Here is a 24941-nt window from a genome sequence, read left to right on the forward strand (position 1 = left end):
TCCTGTCCTGCTCCACTGGCCTTTTAATCATGGTGTTCTCTTCACTTCCCCCAATGCTCCTAATGGTACAGAATCCAAGCAGCAACAATCAGAGTTCTTTCATGGGATGAGCTATATGTGGTAGAGTGGAGAAACGCAGAGACAGAGAGCCTAGATGACGCTGGAGCCCCTGACTCACCTGGAGCTGGTCACCCTTCAACTCCACATCCGCATAACCCAAATCCAGTTGGGTCTCTCCCTCTCTCTCTCTCTCTCTCTCTCTCTCTTTTTCAGTTAAGCTAGTTTAATTGTAATATGTTGCAATCAAATATACCATGTGATAAAAATGAGATTGCTCAGGAGAGAGTAGGAGAAGACTAGTATTAGCATTTCAGTGCTAACTATATGCCTGGAGGCCCTTGTGTGCTTTTCTAAGAAGCTTGGACTTTATCCTGTAGAAAATTAAGAGCTATTTAAAGGTTTAAATTGAATCTTAAATATGCTCGGTGGAAGGTACCTTTCTGAGGTTGGTGCTATAATCCCATTTTACAGAGGTAGAGATTGAGGTTCTTGGAAGTGAAGTAATTTGCCTAAGGTCACACAATGGATAAGTGTCCAGGTCAGGTATAATTTAAGAATGGTCAAGTGTACAGGGGAGGAGGTGGTAAAGACTTTACAGAAGTAGGTGCCACTGGGAGGATGAATTGTTCACTAGGTGAACAGGGGTTTGGAGCAGGAAAAAAAGAGGGCAGACATACTAAGGAGAGGGCAGAGCATGTGTTAGGTATGGAGGTGTGAGACAGCACCTGACCTGCAGGTGTTGCCGATAGCTTAGAGTACAGTGGCAAGAACCAGGACGTTGCCATGGCAAAACAAGGCCTAAAGCACTGGTGGTGAGTGTGAGGAAGAGGCAAGCATGGAGTTCTGGTTTGTGATGCCCAGTGAATCACACAGCCACCCGTGAAGACCTGAGCCCGGATTGAGTAAGCACAGACAGAGGAGAGAACACATCCCAGCTGCACAGAGAGACCTCTGAGTGGTGAAGGGCCTCCTTTAGAGATGGGATGTAGGCAGACTGTGGAACTGAGTCTTCAGCTGGTGTGGACAGGGAACAGACACAGTTTAGAAGGGAGGAAAAGGAACACTGCCAGTGAGGGAGCTTGTCATCTGATCTCAAATCAAAATCACACAATTTAAGAGATCAAACTGGGCTTTAATAGAAGAGTGTAGGTGACAACTAAGTGCGAGAAAGTTCACACAACTAGATTTGAAAATGACTTATCACATCAGGCAAACCAATATAAAAATGTTCCAGTGCCTGTTCTGCACATTGTGGGGGATGAAACGTGCCCAGAGGGTCTCTCCTGACACGTGAGCATAGCTGTATGCACAGATGAGCTGCAGAGGGAAGAAGAGTTACCTCCTCATAGAGGGACTGGTCAATCATTGATTTAAGCAATAACTACTGACAGCAGACTTCTAGACACTACCCTGAAGACAGTTAACATTTGAGCTTCTACTATTGCCAGGCACACTATTCTAAGCACTTTGTATATACTAATGTATTTAAACTTCACAGCATCCCCCAAAATAAGGAAACTGAGGCACAGAGAGGTAAATCAATTTGCCTAAGGCCACACAGCTAGTCGGTGGCACGGCTAGAATTTGAACCCAGGCAGTCTGGCACTAGAAACTGCTCTTTTAACCAAAATGCTACATTATACTCTCTCTCCAAAGTCAACCTAATAATAATAATGATAGCAGCAACTACACTTAACGTGCTTATGACGGTCCAGATGCCATAGGACGCCAGGCATGCACATTCCTTGCCAAAGATCATATGGCTCCCAGACAGAAGAACTGGATTCAAACCTTGGCACTTCAGGGTGCTTGAACCTGGGGGACAATAAAGAGCAGCAGGAGCTAGAATAAGTCTGCACAAGGCACAAATGTGGAGCGGAAAATAGGAGGTTGTTGACCTTACCTGGTGGGAGTGGCACTGGGTTGTAGACAGACTGGGTTGTTGGAAAGCTTCACAGAGGAGTGACTCATGAGCTGAATTTTGAAAGATAAGATTGAGTAGTCATCACAGAATGACGGGGCAACATGTTCCATGCAGAGGGAACAGTGGGACTAAAGGAATGGGGTCTGTTACATTCAGGAAACTTCAAGCAGTTTGAAGTGGGTGTCAGGACAGTACAGAAAATAAGTCAGAAGTCAGGGGCTGGATCACACAGAATCCTACTTGCCTTTCCAGGAAATCTGAGCTGTTTATCAAACTTCCACTGAAGTAAATGTGAAAAAAAAAAGGAAGAAGAAATATCCCCAGAGAATCTAACGGCTAATTATGAAGCCCTTCAGACTAGTAGGAATTCTTTGAAGTCTATTTTCTCCTACTGCATGCATGGTAATTCTGCATTCTGTTTAAATTATTTACCCTCAAGTAAAATGGGCATTCTAGGATGATTTTTTTTTTAAATATTTATTTATTTAGGCTGCTCCGGGTCTTAGCTGCGGCACGTGGGATCTTCGTTGCGGCATGCAGACTTCTTAGTTGTGGCATGCGGACTCTTAGTTGTGGCATGCATGTGGGATCAAGCTCCCCGACCAGGGATCGAACCCGGGCCCCCTGCATTGGGAGTGTGGAGTCTTACCCATTGGACTACCAGGGAAGTCCCTCTAGGATGATTTTTATCCTGCGACTTTCAGTATGCCTAGCACACTGCCCCTACCAACCTGCCAGGTATGTGGACTCCAGTTTGAGAAACATGGGAAGGAAACTATCAAAAGGATTTTAATCAAGGGAGTAATGTGATCAGACCTGCAGTTTAGATAGATGTATCTGGCAGCCATATGGAAGATGAGTTGGAGTGGGTAAGACTGGATACAGGGAGTCTGAACAATACTTTTAGGGTGAGAGGCCCAGGGCCTAAACTGCAGGGCAGGATCCTGGGGAGACAGAATTGACAGGATTTAGTATCTGATTGAGTTGGGGGGGGGGTGTTTAGGATGGCTTCCATAGACCTGGCTTAGGTCACACCTAGGATGTTAGAAAAAAAACAGGTTTGAAGGGAAAGATGATTGGATTTAGACATTCAGAACCTGAGGTACTTGTGGATCATATGGGCAGAGATACCCAATAGGCATCTGCAAGTCAGCAAAGAGGCTGGGCTGAAAATAAAACCTGTTTGAGTTATGTACATAAAGGTGGTGGTCACAAGGAGAGCAGGCAGAATAAGAAAAGAGGGTTAAGGACAGAGTACTGGAGAATAACAACATTCAAGAAGCAGGCATAGGGGGACTTCCCTGGTGGCACAGTGGTTGAGACCATGCACTCCCAATGCTGGGGGGCCCGGGTTCCATCCCTGGTCAGGGAACTAGATCCCACATGCATGCCGCAACTAAGAGTCTGCATGCCACAACTAAGGAGCCCGCCTGCCGCAACTAATACCCAGCGCAACCGAATAAATAAATGCTTTTTTTTAAAAAAAGGAAGCAGGCAGAGGGACAAAAGGCCAAGAACTGCAGAGAAGGAATGGCCAGAGAGGTGGGAGCCGGTGAATGGCAAGAGGTGAAAAGTTAATGGCCAGCACTGTTAAACACCATGGAGATAAGTAAGAAATATAAGGACTGAAAAAAGTCTGGATTTAGCCATCAGGTCAGCAGTGATCTGAGACAGGGTAGTTCCCGAGGAAGGGTGGAAGCAGGGCTAAACAGCGAATGGGAGGTGTGCAGGAAAATGGTAGGCGCTGTATTTCACGAGCGTGGCTGTGAGTCAGTGAGTGGGGACATGGGCTCAAGAAAGACTAACATGGAAGGATACTAACCAAGGCCATGAAAATGGGTGCAGCCCAGAGAAATTAGTACAAAAAAAGAAATAAGGATGCTCTACATTTGGGGTGTGGGCCAGAGAAGATGAAGAATCAAAATGACCATAAACTAGGGAAATTCGGGTGAGGGCCAGGGAAGGCAGTGGAATGGCCGAGGGAAAGCGGGAAGGGGAGTAGCCTAGGGCTCCTTGGATTTGATTTAGTAAGGAAGGGTATCATGACATGGAAAAGTATAATTTACTGCTTTTATGGGGGAGTTTCTCTGGTACATATATCTTGCCCAGGGGAGAGAGGGGGCTCCCTGAGTGGGAAGGTGACTTCTGGCATTCAGTGCATTTATCTCTGCGGTAACTTACTACCTCTTTGATGAATTTTCACTAAAGGACTAGTGAAAGCTAGAAAACAATTTTAGGGAAGTGATCTAGAGGGATGTGGGTATTTTAAGCTGCAGGTGACAGGGAACTTTAGGAACAGTTTGGAGGGGTTCAAGGGATTGGTGGGCCGATCTAGGAAAAACCTAGCCTATAATAACAGTCATGCAATGAGGAATATGAAAAATGCCAGGGATAAACAGGCTGGAGAATCATTGCCAGAGACTTTAAAGCTAGGAAGGATCACTGGGAGCACCTAGGCAAGAAAACCGAGGCCTATAGGGAAGTCAGGGGCCTTGTCCATGATGTACTTGGGGAAGCTGCCATGTCCAAGTGGTAGGCGACATCTTGAGAACGTGTGAACTCATCAAGAGATGACAACAGGGCTTCCCTGGTGGCGCAGTGGTTGAGAGTTCGCCTGCTGGTGCAGGGGACACGGGTTCGTGTCCCGGTCCAGGAGGATCCCACATGCCACGGAGCGGCTGGGCCTGTGAGCCATGGCCGCTGAGCCTGCGCATCCGGAGCCTGTGCTCCGCAATGGGAGAGGCCATGACAGGGAGAGGCCCACGTAGCGCAAAAAAAAAAAAACAGAGATGACAACAGAGATCCAGGAGCTGCCTCAGAGACGCACAGGAGCTCAAGAGCAAAAGAGAGATAAGTTATAGGGAAGAAAAGAGGAAGTTTGTCCTTTGGGACAAAACACATGTTGAAGCAATGGATGCTATGGCCCTGTCAGATGGATTGGAGTTCACCTTCTGTTCCAGTTAGAAAGCCCCATCTGCAGGGTGGCAAACCCCTTCCAAGTGTTAGCCCCTGTGCGTTCAAAGCTGACGGGCCAGAGCCACATCACGCCTCCATAGGTTGGTACAGTGAACCCTCCGGACTGAACCAGAGAGGGACCACAGCCCCCAACCCTACTCCTGGTCCATCGCTAAACTTCAATAGGCTAGCCCCCCAAATCTGGAACAGATGGAAGAAAATGTACACCCCTTGGTAGTTTCTCTGAACAGTAATCAGGAGTTGACCTAGGGTGGGCATTTGGAAGGATTCCGCCTCCGTCCTGCCTGGTGCTGGGATCAGCTCACACGGCTCCTGTGTCCACAGGGCACAGAGAATACATTGTCCATAAGGAGGATTATTCTGTACAAGAAGCTCAGACAAAGGGAGAGGTTGTTCCCAGCTGCCTGGGGGAGGTGAGAAGGGGGTGGGAAAGGGACCAGCCTTGCACTGGGGCATTCCTGCAGAGCTCAGCTTCTTCCCTTCAACAGCAGGACAGGAGGTGGGCACTACACCCGCTACAGCTCAGTCCTAATGGCAGGACTGATAATGGAGTTAGAAGGAGCACTTAGCTAGAACAACCTATCTACCTTGGCTGTTTCCCAAGAAAATGCAAGGTGAAGTTAGGTGACCTAGCTAGGTAGGGCAGCAATAGACACCAGGAGGGGAAGAGAACAGGGTGACTGGGGCAATCAGCAAAAGGGACATTCAGCAGTGACTGAGTCCCAGCCTCAGGGCAGAGCTGGAGAGGGAGTGGTCCTAGCAATGGGTGTCGTGGGAACACTGATGCATCCACCTTCAGCAGGATGACCTCTGTGCTACAGAATATTGAAGTTTCACAGCTGCTGCTTCTTTCTCCATCCCAGACACACACCTGGGAGACGATGGCCTAATCTCATTCTCCCGGGGCCCCAAGAGTAGGAGAAAACACAAGCCCTAGGCCAAACAGAGCCATCAGAAACTGAGCAACACTACCAGAGTGGAGCAAGAGGGCCATCTTTTGCAAATCTGAAATCTGAGCAAGGGAGTAGGTCAATGTCCTCTTCTTGAAAGGAAACTCTGTATTCCCTCCTTTGGGAATGAGTGTGTTAGGGATGGGAGATACTCTCCATTGAGGCATTTACTGGGCTGTATGGGCCCCAAAGTTGGCAATGCTACATAGGTTTGTGCACTCCAGAGGATCTGGGGTTGAGGGGTTGGGAATGAGAGCACGTGCTCCCGGAGTGAATATAAAGACAAGAGTGCCTGCGGAGTAAGGACTGTTGGTTTAAGGGCACAAGATGCAGGTGGGGTCCTGCATATGTCCCTGCTGGCGCAGGAGGACATTTCCACTCTGGGAGGACAAGGAATCCATTTCAGATGGTACTTTGGGAATGACGTCGATATTAGCCTGGGACAACAAAGAAACTTGGGGTGGTTTCAATAGGTCCAAAAAGTTTTCAAGAAACTTTCAATAGGAAGGAATCTTTTGGTAGAATAAAGGACAGCAGTCACCAAAAGATGCTCCAGGGGTTTTAGAGAAGCACACCTTGAACTCTATCCAATATGACAGTTAGCTCTGACATTTCCAGTGTGAAGGGAAGAGAAGATAAGGAACATCTGAGTGGGCTGATAGACCAGTAAGGGAGCACTGTTGAAGTGGGGGACAGGTCTGACACTGCCTCAGAGCTGATGGCAGGACTTTCCGTGCTCTTGTGTACTATGATCAGTGAGCTGTGTGAATACCATTTCTTGTCTTGATGGAACAGGAATGGATGTAACATCTGCAACCACTTTTCCAGCCCTTTGCTGCCACAGCCTGGCAGAATTCTGCCTGGCACTGAACAAATGCCAAAGTACTAATGTGTGACAGAAGAGAACAGAAAAAAGGCAGCTGGAAGGTGTGAGAAGGGCCTCCTATTACCTCTCAGGACATTTAGATCAAAGCTAAGAAAACTTTTTATTGGAAAACAAATTAGAATTGCCTTGCAGCAACCTTGCAAGTCTCTGACATGTAGTCTCCGATCCCTATGTAGCTGTCTCAATTTATCTGTCAGATTGACCCTGATACAGTGGCCATCAACTTAAATAACTTTATTCAGAGAAACCCTTTGGTCCACTTCTGCTGACTCAACCCCTGCCCTAGCTCACAACAGAGAGCTAAGCAAGGCAGCTTAAGCTGGAGACCCAAGCCCACTCTGCTCTCAGCTTTATAAAAGCAGGCAAAAGTACTGGCGGCTGCCACCTCCCGCCATCCACCTGGCCCTTATTGGAACCACAGGCTCAGTGTACTGGAGAAAAACCATCCTGGCTGGAGCCCAGGAACCAGGCAAATTATGAGGATAACTCAACCATGATGAAAGATGGTGTGAGGTGCAATTCCCCTCTCCCTCTAAAATAAGAAAAAAAGAGTCTGGGGAACAAGGGACTTTTTCATCTGCTAAGAAAAACCCTTTCTCACATAGTCCTGCCTGGTAGAACCACTTCCTGAAGAAGCTCCCATATACCGGGCCTTCAGCATCTTCCTTCGTGTGTGAGGTGTAGGGTAAAGGATAGGGTACTTTGTGACTATTTCCCAGATAAGAGCTGAACTGGCTTCTCAGAGGATGGAGAATAGAGCAGGCCTGAGCTTCTCCAGAGCCACAAGTGGACGGTCTGTCTCAGACCAGAAGCCTCGTCACCTGCAGCTTGGAGAGATGGCCAGGATGGAATCTGGGCAGGAAGGCCTGCGGAGACAGTAGGCCTCTAAGGACACAGAGGCTGTCACCGTTTCTGGCAGCACGAAATAAGCACAGGCTTTCAAATAGCGCTGAGCGGTCCATGATCTTGTGTCCATCAGCTCACCACAGACATGAAGCAGTATCAGATCAGGATAAGTTCTGGATCGAGGACTGAAGAGGGGGCAGTGGGGAGAAGTGGCTGTAGAAACTCTCATTTATTGAATACGCATTATTTCATAGACTGTGCCAAGTGTTTTACATTCATTTTCCCATTTTAATCCTCACAACAACCCTTTGAGGTAGGTATTATCACCATTTATAAACAAGAAAACCGGCTCAGAAAAATTTGGTCACTTGCCCAAAGTCACACAGCTAGTCGGCAGTGGAGATGGGATCTGTCTGTGGCTGAAAGCCCGTATTCTTTTTATTATACCCATCTAGGTCAGCTTTGGGCAAAAGGCAGCTTCACTGCCGAACTCTGCAAAGAGCACCTGGGAGTGGAGGTTGTCGGCCACACTCACCGCTGGTAGGGATGCATGGAAGCCGACTTGATGTTGGTTTTTATTCCACTTGGCATTTTCCCTAAAAGGAACATGAAGAAAGACACCTGAAGCACAGTAAGATGTTCATGGTAAATCAGAAATGTGGTCCCTCGGGTTCCCTTCTGCACCTCCGCTATCATCTCAGAATCTCTGTGGCATCTGACCCTGGACGGCAAGGCTCAGAGGTATGGCTCTTCGTCCAGCCCTCTCCCTGAAGGTGTCTAGGAGGAGGAATAGTGGGAGGGGTTGGAACACACCTGGCTCCTGCTCACTCCCTCCTAGAAAAAGAGAACTAAATCTGTGGGGCCCCCATTTAATGTCACAGGTAAAAGAGTGCTACGTTCTCTCTTATTTTAATTGTCCCTTTGTCTAGACAGCTTGGAAGAAAATACCTCTTCTAGCTGCTTGCATCTGAACTCTGCCAGGCTGTTCTTATAATTACTAAAAGCGAGCAGGAGAGACAGGATACGGAGAAAGGACTACACGCAGCACCGGGAAACTTGCCTGCTTGTCCATTCCCAACACACCTACCCAATGGTCCTAATGAAGGTCTGACCATTCATTTTTCTGCCTAAGACAAGACAGTGAGAACACACCTAATACCCGGAGTTAAAGGGGACAGAAGGGTAGTTGAGACCGAGGTCTGAGATGGGGTGGGAGGCAAGAGCAGTTTCTGCTTGTCAAAGTTCTTCCTCATTGTCTGGTACCTATTAAGGGTCTCAAATGAGACTTTTACTCCAAAAGTTTTTTTTCTGGGTCACAGTCCAAGGGAGAAAAGGAGAATTATCTCCAGCTCTGGGGACGCTGGGGCCCCAGATAACCCAGCTTATTCCCACTTCCCTGCTCAAGGTCTGCCACCATGCCAATCCCTGTCACCTTACCTGGTTGACCTGCTTGGGCCATCTGCACCCCACTGAGCATTGGCTGCTGCTGACTCGGAGCTCCTGCCATCTGCACCTGCTGTAATCCTGAGGCTCCTGCGAGGATTGTCCCAGCTCCTGGCTGGCCCGGCTGGCCAGGACCACTGCTGCCTGAAGGCCTCCAATTAGACAGCCCCTTCCCAAAGGCAACAGCTGCCACTAACGCATTGGTGTCTGCTGGGTTAAAGGTCTGCTTGTTCGGCCGGAGACCTGAAGAAAAAGTAAGTGGGGACCCCGAGGTATGCCTCTGGTCCTGGACCGAACCTAGCAGCAGGAAGACCAGTATGGGTACCAGGGCTTGGAGTTCTGACTTCAGCAGAATCTAGGCTCCCTGGCAGCCCAGAGGAAGAGCCAGAGGACCCCCATGACTACTCAGAATACTCCCTTCTCTCTTTGCCCATTTCCTCCACCTGCTCCAGGGCTGGCCAGAAATACAGAAGGCTAACAGAATGGACGCATACCTTTCCCTAAGCAGCACATCCTTTCGTCCTCACTTCACCACTACCAACACCACCCTTCCTACTGATCTTATCCCTCTTTCCTCCTCCGTTTTGCCACCAATCCCTCCATACCTCCACTCTCCGCTTCTCGTTCCTCTTTGCTGATTTTCTCCAGAAGGTTTGAGCACATTTTATTCAAGCTCTGGATCTGCTTCTGCAACACACATAAATTTGTGCAGAGATTAGGGCAAGCAAGAAATGATTACGGGGACGTTTCTTCCTTGGGCTATTCCAGGGGCAACTGAGGGGTAACCAGCTGTGCATCCCTACCATACAGAGGTGGTAATGCCCAGCTTCTCATGATAAAATTCGGGGTTGGGGGAGCAGGGCAGTGACTCAGTCCAACCTGAGCTGCATCAGCACCAATGCGGGCAGCATCCGTTGTCAGCTGCTTCTCTTGCTCTTCTACCTCAGGGTCAGGCTTGGTTCTCAGATGGTCAGGGACCACCTCATGGCTAAAAACAGGTACCCGTCCTTCAGTCTGCCTCTGTAACACACAGATTTTATCGATCCTACTGTGCACTCCAAGAAGATTCAATCTGGCCTGATATATACATAGTTCCTTCCACAGGCAAAGAGTGCATTTTCAGGGAAAACACAACCTGAGACTAACAATATCTGGCTTCCTAAGACACTATCCCCCTCACTCCATCCTTCAGTTCTGTCTGCTCACTCCCCTATCTCTACCAGACCTAAGGATAAACCTCTTTCTGCCACATTTAAATCAAAGATTGAAAGAGAAAAAGTCAGGGACTTTCCTGGTGGTCCAAAGGTTAAGACTCCGTGCTTTCACTGCAGGGAGCACGGGTTGGATCCCTGGTCAGGGAACTAAGATCCCACATGCCGTGCAGCTCAGCCAAAAAACAACAACAACAACAAAACCAAAAAAAAAAAAAGAAAAAGTCACAAAAGAACATACTTTCTGCTCAAGACAGGTGTTGAAGGAAAAAGGTCTTTGTCTTGGTGACATATGCCTCAGATTAATTCAGTTTGGGAATGGCTCTCCCAACTCCAGAAGGACAAAAAGCAAAGCCTCCAAAATGCAGCCCTCGCTTCTTACTGCCACACACTACTGCAGATTCAGAACTTCTAGAATAGCCAACCAACCACTGTGCCCTCAGTCCTCATCTAAGAACTTAATTTCCCAAGTTGCACCCCTCTCCTCCTCTTACCATGAGATCTTCATCTCGGTCTGGGGACAACACCAGAGGGATGATGACCTGGTTACGGAACAGTGGTGTCTTTTCATGCTTCAAGACCTTGTTCAGAGTGTTCAACTGTCCAGAGAGCAAGGCAAAGCTGTCCAGGACAGATGGCCTGGTGGTGGAAAGAAGGTGTCAGAATCTTCCCAGTAAAGGAGCCTCAAAGGGGTCCTTCAGACTAGGAATACCCAGACTCACCCTCAAAACACTCATAGCCCTATGGCTGGCCAGGAACTAGCCTGGCTCACAGGGATTATGGGGTTAAGAAAGAGGGACACACTTTCAGTTTCTGATACAGATGGAGAGGAAAAGCAGGTCATTATAGCAGGCCCCCCTTATCTGCAGTTTCACTTTCCGAGGTTTCATCTACCCGTGGTCAACCACAGTCCAAAAATATTAAATGGCAAATTCCAGAAAAAAACAATCCATAAGTTTTAAACTGGGTGCTGTTCTGAGCAGTGTGACGAAATCTTGCTTCATCCTGCTCTGTCCCACCCAGGACGTTAATCACCACTTTGTCCAGCATATCCATGCTGTATACACTACCCACCCCATTAGTATAGAAAAAAAACACAGTATATACAGTATAGGTTTCAGTACTATCACAGTTTCAGGCATCCACAGAGGGTCTTAGAACTTATCCCCCACAGATTAGGGGGACTACTATATTTGAATGGGGGTGAGGACAATGGCAAAATAGGAACCATGGCTACACTATTATCACTAAAACTTCAGAAACTGGGTAAAAGTCTCCTTTCTGGCCTAAAAATAGTATCCACACTTCCAGAGTAGATTGGACCTAAAAGACTCAGCAACAGCCATGGCAAGAGATCCAGTATGAATACTGTAGTGGGAAGACCCACTGCGGGAGGACCTCCTCCCAGAGAAGTCAAATGATGAGAATCAAAAGCTAGTGAGAGGGGCTTCCCTGGTGGCGCAGTGGTTGAGAGTCCGCCTGCGGATGCAGGGTACGCGGGTTCGTGCCCCGGTCCGGGAAGATCCCATGTGCCGCAGAGAGGCTGGGTCCGTGAGCCATGGCCGCTGAGCCTGCGCGTCCGGAGCCTGTGCTCCACAACGGGAGAGGCCACAACAGTGAGAGGCCCGTGTACCGCCAAAAAAAAAAAGCTAGTGAGAACCTGGGCTGGGAAACTGGGCATTTCTCTACTTCCTTACCATGGGGGCCCAAAGCCAACTTCAGTGTTAAATGTTGGGAAACCCAACTCTCTCTAAATCAAGAGATGTTTGCAAACTGATAAATGGTTACGTCACTGGAGATGTCCTATCCAGCAGGTGGCATGGAGCCCTCCCCAGCTTGCCCTGACAACCCTTACCAGGTCAGCCGGTCATATTCATTCTCCAATTTGTAAATGAAACTCCCCAGCGAATTCTTCAGATCAGCCACTTGACTCAGCAGTGCATCTAATGATGCCTCAAGCTGCTTCTCCTCCCTCTGCACCAATAGGAATAGGTTGGTTACTCAGATGAGTGTGAGGATGACACATACAGAGGAAGGCTGAAAAGCCAGGATGACAGTGTGCGACACCAGTCCAGTGACACAGGATCTCATTGGCGTAGTGAGAGCCAGGTTGTTTACTTTCTTTGGTATTAGGGTTACAGACAGCGTCAACCCGTAGACCTTTACACCCATTCATCTGACCTCAATTCCTCCTACCTACTGATTCCTTTCTCTCATTGCTCCTAATCCAGGCCTAGTTTTTCTCTGTATTAGGTACACTCTATTCTCTCCCACTGAGTAATTTTCACTAGACCTAATGCCTGGGGTTCATTATCTTTTGGGCACCTCTGCAGCATACATACTCTGACTTCCTCTGTCCTAAAACCTGCCGGTGAGTGTAGCCGTTCTTGCCCATGATACAATCTCTGGAAAATCTACCTACACATGAAGGCTCTTCTGAATACCTGCCACTGCCACCGCCACCACCGCTGCCATCCCCACCTTCATTTGCCCTCAGTCTTTGCTCCTTCAACCTCCTCCTTGCTAAATTAATCTGCACTCATTTTATCTCTGTGCCAATATTCCTGTGCCCCTTTCACAAGCTTAGTCAACCTATAAAAACTTACGGAGAGGCTACCAGCTGCAAGAAACTAAGTGACAAATGAAAAACGGGCACAGACTAGGAAGAATGAAGCAAAACTGTCTTAGCAAATTGCCAACGTGCAGGACAGGAGCCTTGATCCTGGGTTCCACCCACGGCCTCAGATTACATTAGTCTGGCTTTTTGGCCACCGCGGTCCCATAATTCCTTCCACCCTCGGGCTTCTCTCCAATTACAGATTACCTGTTCTGTCGGCATCCGACAACGGCCATCCAACAGCCTAGGCCGGGGCCTGAGCCGATCCACCACTTTCTTGAGCCGTCTTCCTTGGACTGCACCTCAACCTTCCCAAATTACAACCTGATCCTTTCCCACACCCTAGCAAGTCAGTGCTGCCTTCTCCCTCCCGACTTAACCGCAGTCTGTCTCCCGTCAGCCGGCTCCACCCCCATCTCTCATCTGCGCCGCTCCCTCGCCAGTGGGCCTCTGCCCCATCGTGCGTCCCCTTATTCGACGATCAAGGGCTCTACCCCCTACTCTCAGCCCCAACTCCTCACTCCCTCCTCCGCCAGCCCACTCTCGGTACCGATACCCGAAGCTAGCTAGCGGTCACTAGCGCCAACCTGGCCCTCACCTGCATTGCGGCAACAGGGTCAGTGTCAAAGACTTCCTCTTCCGTTTCCCAAGTCAGCCAATCAGAAAGCTCAGGACTCGGCCCTCCCCCTCACTTCCTGTCCCGCTGGTCGCCAGGCCGCCGGGTCAGGGGTCACGAGCGGAGCAGCTTCTCTGGCCCGGGCCGGCGCGGGAGGGCTGTGTGATGGCCTCGGAGCGCCCGGAGCCGGAGGTGAGGGGCGGGCGGGCGCAGCGCTGGGTCCCGAGATCCGAGGGGGAGGGTCCGGCGGCCGGGCGCGGCCGTGGCCTCCTCCGGGTCCGGAGCCGCCGGGTCAGCCCGAAGCCCAAACATTCGTTATCTCCTCTCCCGCACTTTCCTGGGGGGCCTAGAGGAGGAGCTTGTCGCTCTTTGGTTTGCCGAAATTTCATCCACGACGCCAACTCTAGGGCTTTCGGGTTCTTTGACCTCGCAATGGTATTAAGAAAACCTGTATTTTGATTTTCCGTTGCAGTTTCAGTGGGCAGCTTTGCCAGTTGCTGCATTTCTTCAAATATTGGAATGCCATAAACAGCATGAATTTAGTTCTAGCGCTCATGCTTTTGGAGAGCAGCTTTGGTTTTATGAAAAAACATTTGACTCAGACAGAAGCCTCGTTCCGGTATTGGCGCTGCCGTGTAACTATCTGTGCAACTTCGGGCAAGTCTTGACTTCCCGGCCTCTTTCCTTCTTCATAAAGTACTTATCATTGGTGTATTGTTAGGGTCACATGTTTTAAATCAGAAAATGCAAATAAAGTATCCATAAGGTGCTAAGGACCATGCAAGGAACTTTATATACATTGTGTCATTCAGACTTGTGCAAAGGAAGGTGGCAATACCCACTGTCATTTACAGGTAAGAATCTGAAAATCGAGAGAAGTACCTTACCCAAGTGCTACTCTCAGCTGGGGTGTAGCAGAGTTTTGGAGTTAGATGATCTGAGCGTAAAATCTCAGATTTGGAAAGAACAACGTCACTAGGAGAGGGGCGCAGTGTTACAAGAGAATATATGAGTAGATGGGAAGGGTGAGAGATGTGTATAATGATGCCGATAGTTGTCATTACTTATTGAATGCTTACTGTGTGTCAGGGACCATCTCAGCACTTTACCAACATCAATTAATACTCTGAACCCTACGCGGTAGACAATATTATCATCCCCATTTTTCAGTTGAGGAAACTGAGGCACAGAGATAGATATTAAGAGTAATAAAGTTGCACAGCTAGTAAGTACCAGAGCCAGGACTCCAAAACTGGTGGTCTGCTGTAGATCTTGTGTTCTTAGTCATAATGTTTACAGTATAAATAATAAAGTAGCCACAGGATGGTAAATCTCCAATTCGATGTCACAAGCCCCAAGATTAAATATGGTTGTAGGAAACTACCCTGTTAAAAAGGATCAGATGTGTTGACAGGGGTGATGGAGTAGCCTATGCATCAGAAATATCATTGAGAAAAACCGATGAAGGAATTTGGAGTATGTTTTGTTATGGATTAAAATGAGAAGAAATGGAGGGATGTTGTGGTGAAATACAACGTACCTTTTAGGCAGGTAGTCTAAAACAGCATTGTATCCAATGCAAGGCATATATGTCAGTTTTCTAGTAGCCACATTTAAAAAGGTAAAAAAAAACAGGTAAAATTAACTTTAATAATATATTTTTCTTTAACCCCATTATTTCCAAAACATCATTTCAATATGTAATAAATATTAAAAATTATGAGATATTTAACATTCTTTTTTTTTTTTTTTGCGGTACACGGGCCTCTCACTGTTGTGGCCTCTCCCGTCGCGGAGCACAGGCTCCGGATGCGCAGGCTCAGCGGCCATGGCTCACGGGCCTAGCTGCTCCGTGGCATGTGGGATCTTCCCGGACCGGGGCACGAACCCGTGTCCCCTGCATCGGCAGGCGGACTCTCAACCACTGCGCCACCAGGGAAGCCCTTAACATTCTTTTATTGTACCAAGTCTTTAAAATCCAGAGTGTATTTTACAGCATATCTCACTTTGGACTAGCAACATCTCAAGTGCTCACCATATGGTAGTGGCTACCATATTGAGCAGTGCAAATCTAAGGGAACCTGGAGTCCAGACATACGCTCCTGGAAGTCTCACTCAGCCAAAAGTTCATTTGTTGAATTCTTGATTTACATTTCTGAAAATTTTATCTCAGAAGGTAAAGGGAGTGAAGAGTTCTGCCCCTGAGCAGAAAAGTGACTGATCGTTAGATGTTATTACAATTCCAAGAGAGAAATATTGGACATAGTCAGATTTCAGAAGTCATTCATTCCTCAGATACTTAAATTATTTTATGCTGCTGCTATGTACTTAGAATTGTGCTAATTATCAGGGTGGATATGGAGCAGTGTAAGACACATTCCCTATTCTAATGGAGTGCACATGTTGAATTATGATAATAAGCGCTTCAAGGGAAAAGTACAGATTGAATGAGTGTTTAACAGGGGTTCTTAAACTAATTGTTCAGTGGAGGGGGTGGATCAGAAAGCCGCAGAGGAATAACATTTAAGCCGGAAGAAGGAGTGGAAGGTGGCTGTGAGAAGAGGCAGAGCGCATGCATTACAGGCAAAGGGAACAGTGAAAATCCTGAGGTAAGGAGGAGCTGAGGACCTTCAGAGAACTAAGACGAAGCAGCTGCCAGTGTGGGCGCAGTGGCAGTGAGAATAGCTAACACTAGTGCTTACTGAGTATCATCTAATACTGGGAAAACCCCTGTGAAATAGGCACCGTTGGGACTTCCCTGGCAGTCCAGTGGTTAAGACTAAGGCTTCCAGTGTAGGGGGTGCAGGTGCGAGTTCGATCCCTGATCGAGGAGCTAAGATCCCACGTGCCTCGCGGCCAAAAAACCAAAACATAAAACAAGTAATATTGTAACAAATTCAATAAAGACTTTAAAAATGGTCCACATCAAAAAAATCTTAAAAAAAAGAAAAAGAAGCACTCTTACTATCCCTGTTTCTCAGATGAGGAAATTAAGGCACAGAGCGTGTAAGTAACTTCACCAAGGCCTTATACTAATAAGCAGCAGAACCAGCGTTTGATCCGAGGTGCTCGAACTCAGGTGGAGGTGGGTGAGAGAGAAGGCTGGTGAAGAAGATTCAGGTTGAAGCCGTGCTAGAGGTTCAGGACTTTGGCATAAGTACAGTGGTTCAAGGGCACGTGGAGACTACATTATTTTGTGGGATTCTGTTAACAGAAAACAGCACAGGGGTTGGAAAAGTCCAGGAATAATTTATACCTTAACCACCAAGGGACGGGGCAATGAACAAACAACAAATTAACGAGATGGACAATGTTTGCTTCATCCTGGTATACGTGGTATGCAGCACAGTACCTGATAATGTTTTATTCATCTTGCTATAAATGGCATATAGGCCTCAATAAATTTTCCAAAGTATGATAGGCTTCCTCTATCATTGTTCTGACTCTCCTGATTAATTGCCACAACATCCTTCTGAAGTAGACATTCTTTTCCTTTTTTAAAATTTATTTATTTATTTTTGGCTGCCTTGGGTCTTTGTTGCTGCACGTGGGCTTTTCTCTAGTTGCAGCGAGTGGGACCTACTCTTTGTGGCGGTGCGCGGGCTTCTCATTGCCGTGGCTTCTCTTGTTGTGGAGCACGGGCTCTAGGCGCACGGGCTTCAGTAGTTGTGGCACTTGGGCTCAGTAGTTGTAGTTTGCGGGCTTTAGAGTGCAGGCTCAGTAGTTGTGGCGCATGGGCTTAGTTGCTCCGTGGCATGTGGGATCTTCCCAGACCAGGGCTCGAACCCGTGTCCCCTGCATTGGCAGGTGGATTCTTAACCACTGCGCCACCAAGGAAATCCCTGAAGTAGACATTCTTATCCACACGTTATAGATGAAGAAACTGAGGCCTGGGAAAACTAACTTGTCCAAGCTCACCTAGATAGCAAGTAGTAGAGCCAGATTTAAATCCAGATCTCTGACTTCGAAACCCTGCTTTCCCTTTGCCAGACTGCTCCAGTGCACTTCAGACTCAGAAGGATTAAGTATCAGGGATTAAAGCTCCATATGAGTATGGGTGCTGGGAGAACACAACCAATTCAGGGATTCTCAAACAGTAAAGCGGAAGGATCACTTGGGGGAGCTTCTTACGTACAGCTTCCCGAGCTCTCTCAGCTCTTAATTCAATTGGTCTCGGATGGTGCCCAGGAATCTGCATTTTAACAAGCACCTCAGGTGGTTCTGATGCTGCTGGTCCTTGGATCACACTTGGAAAAATACCATTCTAGCTGCTTTAATTAATTCTTGAGTCTTTAGTTCTGTTAAATCACCTCTTGAATGTGAAGAAAACTTAGAGATGATGTTTGTGAAAATGTAGTCGTTGACTTGGAAGGATCACGTATGGGGGGAATGTTGCGAGAAAACTCGAGTTAGGAAATGTTCCTGGTTTCAAGAGAGTGGATTCTATAAGAACTGATTGGTGAACTAGACTTCAGTTTGGCCTTGAAGAGTCAGTCTGTCATTCAAAATAACCTTCGAAACAAGGTGGAGAAATGGAAGCTGCATAGCAGTGGAATTCAGCAGCCTACTAACAGATAGTGTGAAGAAAATCTAATAGGTCAGTGCTTGTTTATATCCTCCATCTGGTGTATTCCCCTTTCCCTCCTCACTAGGCCAACCCTGCTCAGTCTTCAGGGTCACTTTCTCTTAAGACTCTTGCCTGAGTCAGGTTACTTTGTTACATGCTGTCATAAAACCACATTCTTATCCTTGGCACACTTAGTTTGTATCAATGTAGTATTTAGAGTGATGATTTGATTCGTTTTTTCCTCAGTTACAGGGTAAATCTTGCGAGGGCAGAGAATGCCAATTTTTGCTTTCCATTGTATCCTTAGGACCAGCCCAGTGCTAGCATGTATCAGGCTCTCCGTAAATTTGTTGACTGATAAATGAATGCATGCTCACCTTGCCTTTGTCCTCTTGGGACTTGGATGAGGACTTGATGGCATCCTGATCAAATTAGCAGGGAAATTAAGCTGGAAAGGGATTTACTAGCAGACAAAACAGCAGTCAAGCTTCACAATAGAAAATAGGCTGGATTTATCCAATGTAATAGGACGAATTGAATAATTGTGTGTGTCCCAAAAAAGCCAGCTGCATGAGAGAATGGGGGATGTGTCTAAGCAGCAGCAGAAGCGAGAAAGTCAGAGAGGTTTCTTGGGTCAGTAGCATGGTAAAGCTTCGCCTGAAGTAAATAGAATCTAGGAGATTCTGAATCTGTGACCTCACCTGGCTATTGTGCTCCATTCTGGCCCCCACATTTTAAGTTGAAAAGTAGACCAACCAGAGTTCATTCGTAGGCACGTGATCTAAGATCTAAAATAGTGAGGGAACTTGAAACCATGCCGTTTTCTTTTTGTTTTATTTTCTTTTTATTTATTTTTGGCTGCGTTGGGTCTTTGCTTTCTCTAGTTGCAGCAAGCGGGGGCTACTCTTCGTTGTGTGGGCTTCTCATTGCGGTGGCTTCTCTTGTTGCAGAGCACGGGCTCTAGGGACGCGGGCTTCAGCAGTTGTGGCTCGCGGGCTCTAGAGCACAGGCTCAGTAGTTGTGGTGCACGGGCTTAGTTGCTCCGCGGCGTGTGGGATCTTCCCGGACCAGGGCTCGAACCCGTGTCCCCTGCATTGGCAGGAGGATTCTTAACCACTGCGCCACCAGGGAAGCCCGAAACCATGCCGTTTGAGCTACATTCAAGGAACCTGGAGATGTTTATTATGGAGAATCAAAGACTCAGAACCATCATCAGATGTTTGATAGCTTCTCCTTTGGCAGAGGTTCAGATTTTTCCCTGTGTGGCCTCAGGAGGTAAAACCCAAAGTGAGTTAGATATGTTCAAGAGAACAGATTTCAAGAGCAGGCCAAGGTAATATCAACAAGACAGACTCTGGCTCAGTGTGAAGAAATTTCCAACTCTGCCAGCTAAGTGGGGGTGAGCCAAAAACGCTGAGGGGAATGGCTGTGCAGGACTTCCCCCAGACTCAAAGAAGCAGCACCTTGTTACCACTACTGTGTGCATTTGTGTGACACTTTTAACTTTACAGTGTGCTTTCACCCATCATTGGGGTAGGTGGTGGTATTTTATAGAGGAGGAAACTAAAATTCAAGCCCGGAGTCTCAGCTATGATATCACATTTTCTTTCCATAATACTGTAATTCTGTCTAAAACAAATCTATTCAAGTTTACACAACTCCCCTTCCCCCGATTCCAGAATTGTAGAAAAGAAGATGATACCAGTAAAGAACATACTAGTGAAAAAAAACTTGGTAAAAACAACTTTCAGGGAGGCAAAGTCCAAACAACAGACTGGGTTAGTTTTTCCATAAAGCAGATGAGGAAGGATGAGAACTCTTGAACAACAAAAGCCAGATGTTGATAAAAATGAAAAATTAGGAATCTCTGGTAAGATACTAAGAACATAGCTTGAAATAGAGAAGAGAATAAATATAGCTTGCGAGAGCAATTTCCCTCATTCATACATTCATTCAACAAATATTCAAACCCTTAGTGTGTCTTGGCACTGCGCTAGTTACTAGAGATACAACAAAGAACAATACAGACAGCCCCTACCTCCCTGGAGCTTCTACACTTGTAGGGGAAACCAACATTAAAAAATACACAAATTCTTCGTTATGAACTGTGGTGGATGCTATTAAGTAGTCCAGACTGCTTTGTGAATGCCTAGCAGAGATAACAAACAGTGTAGGGAATCATGGAAAGGTTCATTTATTAAACCCAGAGTGGCCAGGATTTTAGTCCTAGAAGATGAAGTGAGCCAAGTGTCCCCAACTGTCCTTATGGTGCTCCCTCCTTTAACCCTGGCTCAGTATGGGCCAAAACTCCTTTCCTGGATATTTCCTTGCATAACTGAAACAGGCTGGCATTTGAAAAAAAGTCTTCACTAAGCACCAAAGAAGAACAAAAGGAAAAACATGGAGACTAGTGTTAAGACTACCTTACCTTAAGAAAAGTTGTACTGCCTGTGATTCATTTTAAATGCCGCGTTTGCTTTGCTTAGCTTAGAACATATAGTGAATTCACTTATTCAGCAAAATTTTATTGAGCATCCTATTGCCAAGCAATGCACCAGGCTCTGGGGATAGAGTGATAAACAGAAAGGGCTGCTGAACTGGGATATCCTTCCTATTCTGATAATACTGAGCCCAGCCCGTCCTTTTTTAGATAAGAACCTTGGCAAGGATCCAGCATAGTCAACTTGTAGACGAGAGAGGTCACTAATATCATATCCACACCAGTTCAGCCAATCCTGAGGGAGAGGTTGCCTACTGGCATTGAGCACAGTTGCTCTTTCTCTGAGAAAGCCAAAGCCCAATACAAATGAATATATTTTATGGTGTTTATTGGTGCTCTAATCATACATATGGAAGCCATCAGGCCTTGAATTTCTTATAAGGGTGTTGACAAAATACCAATGAAAAGTTAATATTAAATGTTTTACAGTACAATATGTAAGTATACCCAAGTTAATAGACTAACACTGTGGGAAAGAAATTAGGCAATCTGGCAGAATTTTCGAGATGTTAATCAGGGAGAAGGCCGTCTTTTCTATTTATTTATTTATGGGAGTATCTCCTCTTGAGACCAAGGATCAGAGAAAGAGAGGGCAGGTAATTGCTGCAGTTTCCTTCTTTGCCGGTAGACCCCTTTTGTCTTTTCAGGAGTTTGGCAATAAGAGCGTTCAGTTTGATGGGACCTTTTGAGGGGGATGATGGTTAGAAATGATGGGAAATAGCTATATCTGATTTCTCTAGCTAACGGAAATCATCCTGCAACTTACTGGTTTCTGATGTTGCCTTAGTCATCCTTGACACCTTGTGTTTTTGGCTTTTTTTTGGTTACTTTCCTCCCTACCTCAGGTAATCACCAGTTCTTGTCCACTTTTTTTTTTTTTTTTTGCGGTACGCGGGCCTCTCACTGTTGTGGCCTCTCCCGTTGCGGAGCACAGGCTCCGGACGCGCAGGCCCATCGGCCATGGCTCGCGGGCCCAGCCACTCCTCGGCATGTGGGATCTTCCCGGACCGGGGCACGAACCCGTGTCCCCTGCATCGGCAGGCGGACTCTCAACCACTACGCCACCAGGGAAGCCCCTTATCCATCTTATTTTAAAGATTCCTTAAAGTACAATTGAACTCACTTCACTTGATCACTTGTCTTGAAGGTTAGTTCAACTGACTTTTCCAAGACTCTCTCAGTGAAAGTCAGTGCTGGTTTTACATTCTAGCACAACTACTTGTCTCTTCAGGAACAGTCTCAAGCAGTTCACAGAATGGCTACTTTGAGTAGCTCTGGTCTCGGCCATTGTCATCTCCCCTGGTTGTTAGGGGATCTTTCCAAGTCATGTGGTAGCCAGATGGAATTCTTTTTGAATGCAGATATAATAGTACTGCCCTGCTGAAAAAAGAGTTTGGTAGCTTGACCTAACTCTTGGATAAAATCCAAAATCCTAGCCAGAGCCTGCCTCAGGCCAGTGCAGGAAAACAGTACAACAGAGAATAGTATTTCCCAAAATGTGATTTTAGATGGTACAGAGACAAAACACAAAATAATACTAAATCACATCATATTGATGTTTAAATTGTCTTTTTGATTATGTCAAAGCATCCTTTCTATTTATAAACCCCCATCGTGTTCCTTCTTGTAACCACTTTAAATCTTTTCTGCTCTTAAGTCCCCAGTTTGATCCAGTTGTCACACTCAGTAGATGGGTTTTGCAGCTCATCAAGCCTGGGTTTGACTTCTGACCCTATGCCTACGAATTCTGCTAAGAATTCTGCTGAGAAATTAACTTTTTTGGACCTCAGCTTTCTTCTATTAAATGTTTTGTGTGAAGACTGAATGCAGTTACTTAGGTAAAGAGCCTAGTACTGGGCCTGGTAATAACCTGTAATAGTTGACTTCTATTATATTCTTATAAGTGCCATGCACCATGCTGAGTGCTTCATATGCACGGTTTCCCTTCATCTGCAGGACAGCACAATTAGATTGGTATTAGGATTTATCTCCATTTTACAAATGAGGACACTGAGGCTTAAATAGTTTAAGTACCTTTTCCACAATCTCACAGCTATTAAGAGACTGAATTGGGATTCAAACCCAGGCTGTTTGAGTCTGAAATTCTTGTACTGAACTTTTACAGTGTACAATTGAATGTATTTTAGGTGCTCAATAAATATGAGTTCCTTCCCTCTTCTTCCTTCTCCTCTCATCCATGCCATTTCCTAATATCTGTTTCTATACCTCTTTATGCTTGCCTTCTGAGGAAGAAAGACTTCCTTCATCTTTAGTCATTGCATCTCTGCTCTCCACACTCTTCTCCGACATCAGGCACCCTTCATTATTGCTTTTCCAGGACTTTTTCCATCTCTTCTCCATGCATATTTCCCCATTATTGAAAAAAAAAATCTTCACTTCCTTTCAACATCCCGTTTCTCAACAGGTAGTCACTGACTTCTGCTCACTTCCTCACAGCCTGTCATTTCCACCTCACTAGGAACACTGGAGGAGAAATTTGCAGTTTGTCTAAACAGGAGGAGAGTAATCTTTTCATCTGAGGCAAGAGTAAGGGGGTAAAGGAATGTTACAGATAAGGGTTAATCTGGAGGAAACATTGGGGGAGTTCACACCAGTTGACCCTTATTTTCTCTGCGAAACAGTAGGCACATTTATCTGCTGGGATGGCGGGGGTTGAGAGATTGGAAAACCTGAGTGGGATAAGGAAAGGTTACTGACCAAGGAGAAATAAAAGGATTGGTAAAGGCCACTAGAAGTGGCACCACTGGCGAGTTGACAAGTTTCTTTCTGTCAGAGTACAGCTGGTGTGGTATTTGTGTGGATAAGGAAGAAGGTCAAATTCATCTTGAGTCAAGATTTAGCTGGGCTTGTGTAGTGACAGGTGAGGACACGGGCCAGGGAACTGACACTTGTTAGGACACAGTTGAACCGACTGCCCATGAGGCAGCGGAAGGAAGGAACTAGAGCGTTGACAGCTGAGAAGGGTGTGGGTGGGAGACTGTGACCCACAGAAGTTGGGCTTTGAGGTCTTTAGTAGGCTTGCCATTCACCCAGTGAAGATGCTTTAGTGCGTGCTGATGTCAGGGCTTATTAGGAGAAACTGCCAGGCATTATTGTCTGCTCTGTTTTAAGCAATTTGCTAAGCACAGGGACACAAAAATAGAGCAAGGCACAATCCCCACCCTCAAAGAACTTAGAGTTTATAGGAGAAACTCACATACCCATTGAAATGTGCAAAAGTCACTTGGTCTACATAGAGGTCTTTATAGGGGGAATGGGAGCCAAGAGTTGAGAATTGAATCCTTGGGAAGCCCTTGCACTGAGGTGGGGGTAAACGTTTCACTTCTGCTGCCTTGCCTCTCACTAATGGATTCTCAGCTCTTTGGACAAGTTACTTGCACCATGATCTATATGTACTAGGAACTAGTGAATTTTTATGGATTTATTAAATATCTCTTTGTCCCCAGGTGGAAGAAGCTGGGCAGGTGTTCCTGTTGATGAAAAAGGATTATCGAATATCCCGAAATGTTCGCCTGGCTTGGTTCCTCAATCACCTGCATCAGACTGTGCAGGCCACGCCCCAGGAGATGCTGGTGAGGCCCAGAGACACACAGGATGTGAAGGGCTAGCCCCGAGGATCTGTTTTTTTAGGAGGGTACTGGAAACACACAGGAGGGGAGACTAACTCTGAGGGGTCTGATTCTAGGAGGGGCAAGTGACTTTGCCCACAAGATGATTCCCCAGGGGAAATCTTGTTTAATTGTTTTTCCAGCTCGGAAGAGTGCTTGGTTGGGTTGCAGAAGGTAGAACCAATGGTGTGTCATTTTGGATATGGAAGTCAGGTCCTGGAAAGAAAGGGGTGACTTCCTGACTCTTCCCTTTCCTCCCCATCCTAAATGTCAGCTTCAGTCTGAGCAGGAGTTGGAAGTCCTCAGTGTCCTGCCTCCTGGATGGCAGCCAGAGGAACCGGTGGTCCCCAGGCCATTCCTCCTTGTACCATCCACCCGGGTCACCTTCCTGGCCTGGCAGTATCGGTTTGTCATTGAGCTGGACCTCAGCCCATCTACTGGCATTGTGGTAAGGGGTTGGTTGAGGGGAGACAGTGGGAAGAAAGGATTGGGTGGGAAGTGAGGAGAAGAGGAGGGGCCTGGGATAAGTAAAGAATGATCCCACAATGATGCCGTTTTGGAAAGGAGACAGGTTTCCTTTACACAACGGAAGGAGTGGGGGGTGTTTGAAGACAGATCCCATTCATCTGTGGCACCGTATTTGGATGTGTGATCAACCTTAAGAGTCCCACTGACCCATGGAAGCTGCTTGTTTCTGCCCTCCACTCAGGGCTGCC

At 46.7% G+C, this 24941-nt stretch overlaps 2 protein-coding genes across 11 annotated transcripts in view; one reads left to right on the forward strand and one right to left on the reverse strand.

Annotated features, from left to right (window-relative positions):
* Positions 1 to 242: 242 nt before the first annotated feature.
* MED8 (mediator complex subunit 8) lies at positions 243 to 13595 on the reverse strand. 7 transcript variants are annotated; one of them, XM_032625503.1, is made up of 10 exons: positions 13121 to 13504; positions 12152 to 12270; positions 10791 to 10935; positions 9965 to 10105; positions 9691 to 9772; positions 9080 to 9328; positions 8178 to 8238; positions 7781 to 7827; positions 1964 to 2034; positions 1740 to 1875 (listed from the first exon to the last, which is right to left on the reverse strand). In XM_032625503.1, exons 1-10 carry the CDS (start codon positions 13133 to 13135, stop codon positions 1861 to 1863), a joined length of 945 nt encoding a protein of 314 aa, XP_032481394.1. In that variant the 5' UTR covers positions 13136 to 13504; the 3' UTR covers positions 1740 to 1860. The 7 variants fall into 7 exon arrangements, 6 of the variants coding, with proteins under 6 accessions (XP_032481377.1, XP_032481369.1, XP_032481394.1 ...); XM_032625486.1 differs by lacking the exon at positions 13121 to 13504 and adding an exon at positions 13512 to 13595 and having other exon boundaries at positions 243 to 2034; XM_032625478.1 differs by having other exon boundaries at positions 243 to 2034.
* Positions 13596 to 13608: 13 nt separating this feature from the next.
* SZT2 (SZT2 subunit of KICSTOR complex) overlaps positions 13609 to 24941 on the forward strand; it is a 51368-nt gene continuing 40035 nt past the window's right edge. For 3 of the 4 annotated variants that reach the window (XM_032625540.1, XM_032625550.1, XM_032625568.1), the window contains exons 1-3: positions 13609 to 13721; positions 24064 to 24189; positions 24500 to 24673. In XM_032625540.1, coding sequence (XP_032481431.1) covers positions 13695 to 13721; positions 24064 to 24189; positions 24500 to 24673 — 327 coding nt within the window. In that variant the 5' untranslated portion in view covers positions 13609 to 13694. Of the gene's footprint in view, positions 13722 to 24063; positions 24190 to 24499; positions 24674 to 24941 lie in introns of those variants that run through there. The other variant, XM_032625558.1, reaches the window with a different exon arrangement.

This window comes from Phocoena sinus, chromosome 1, assembly GCF_008692025.1.
Source record: "Phocoena sinus isolate mPhoSin1 chromosome 1, mPhoSin1.pri, whole genome shotgun sequence".
Classification (NCBI taxonomy): Eukaryota; Metazoa; Chordata; class Mammalia; order Artiodactyla; family Phocoenidae; genus Phocoena; species Phocoena sinus.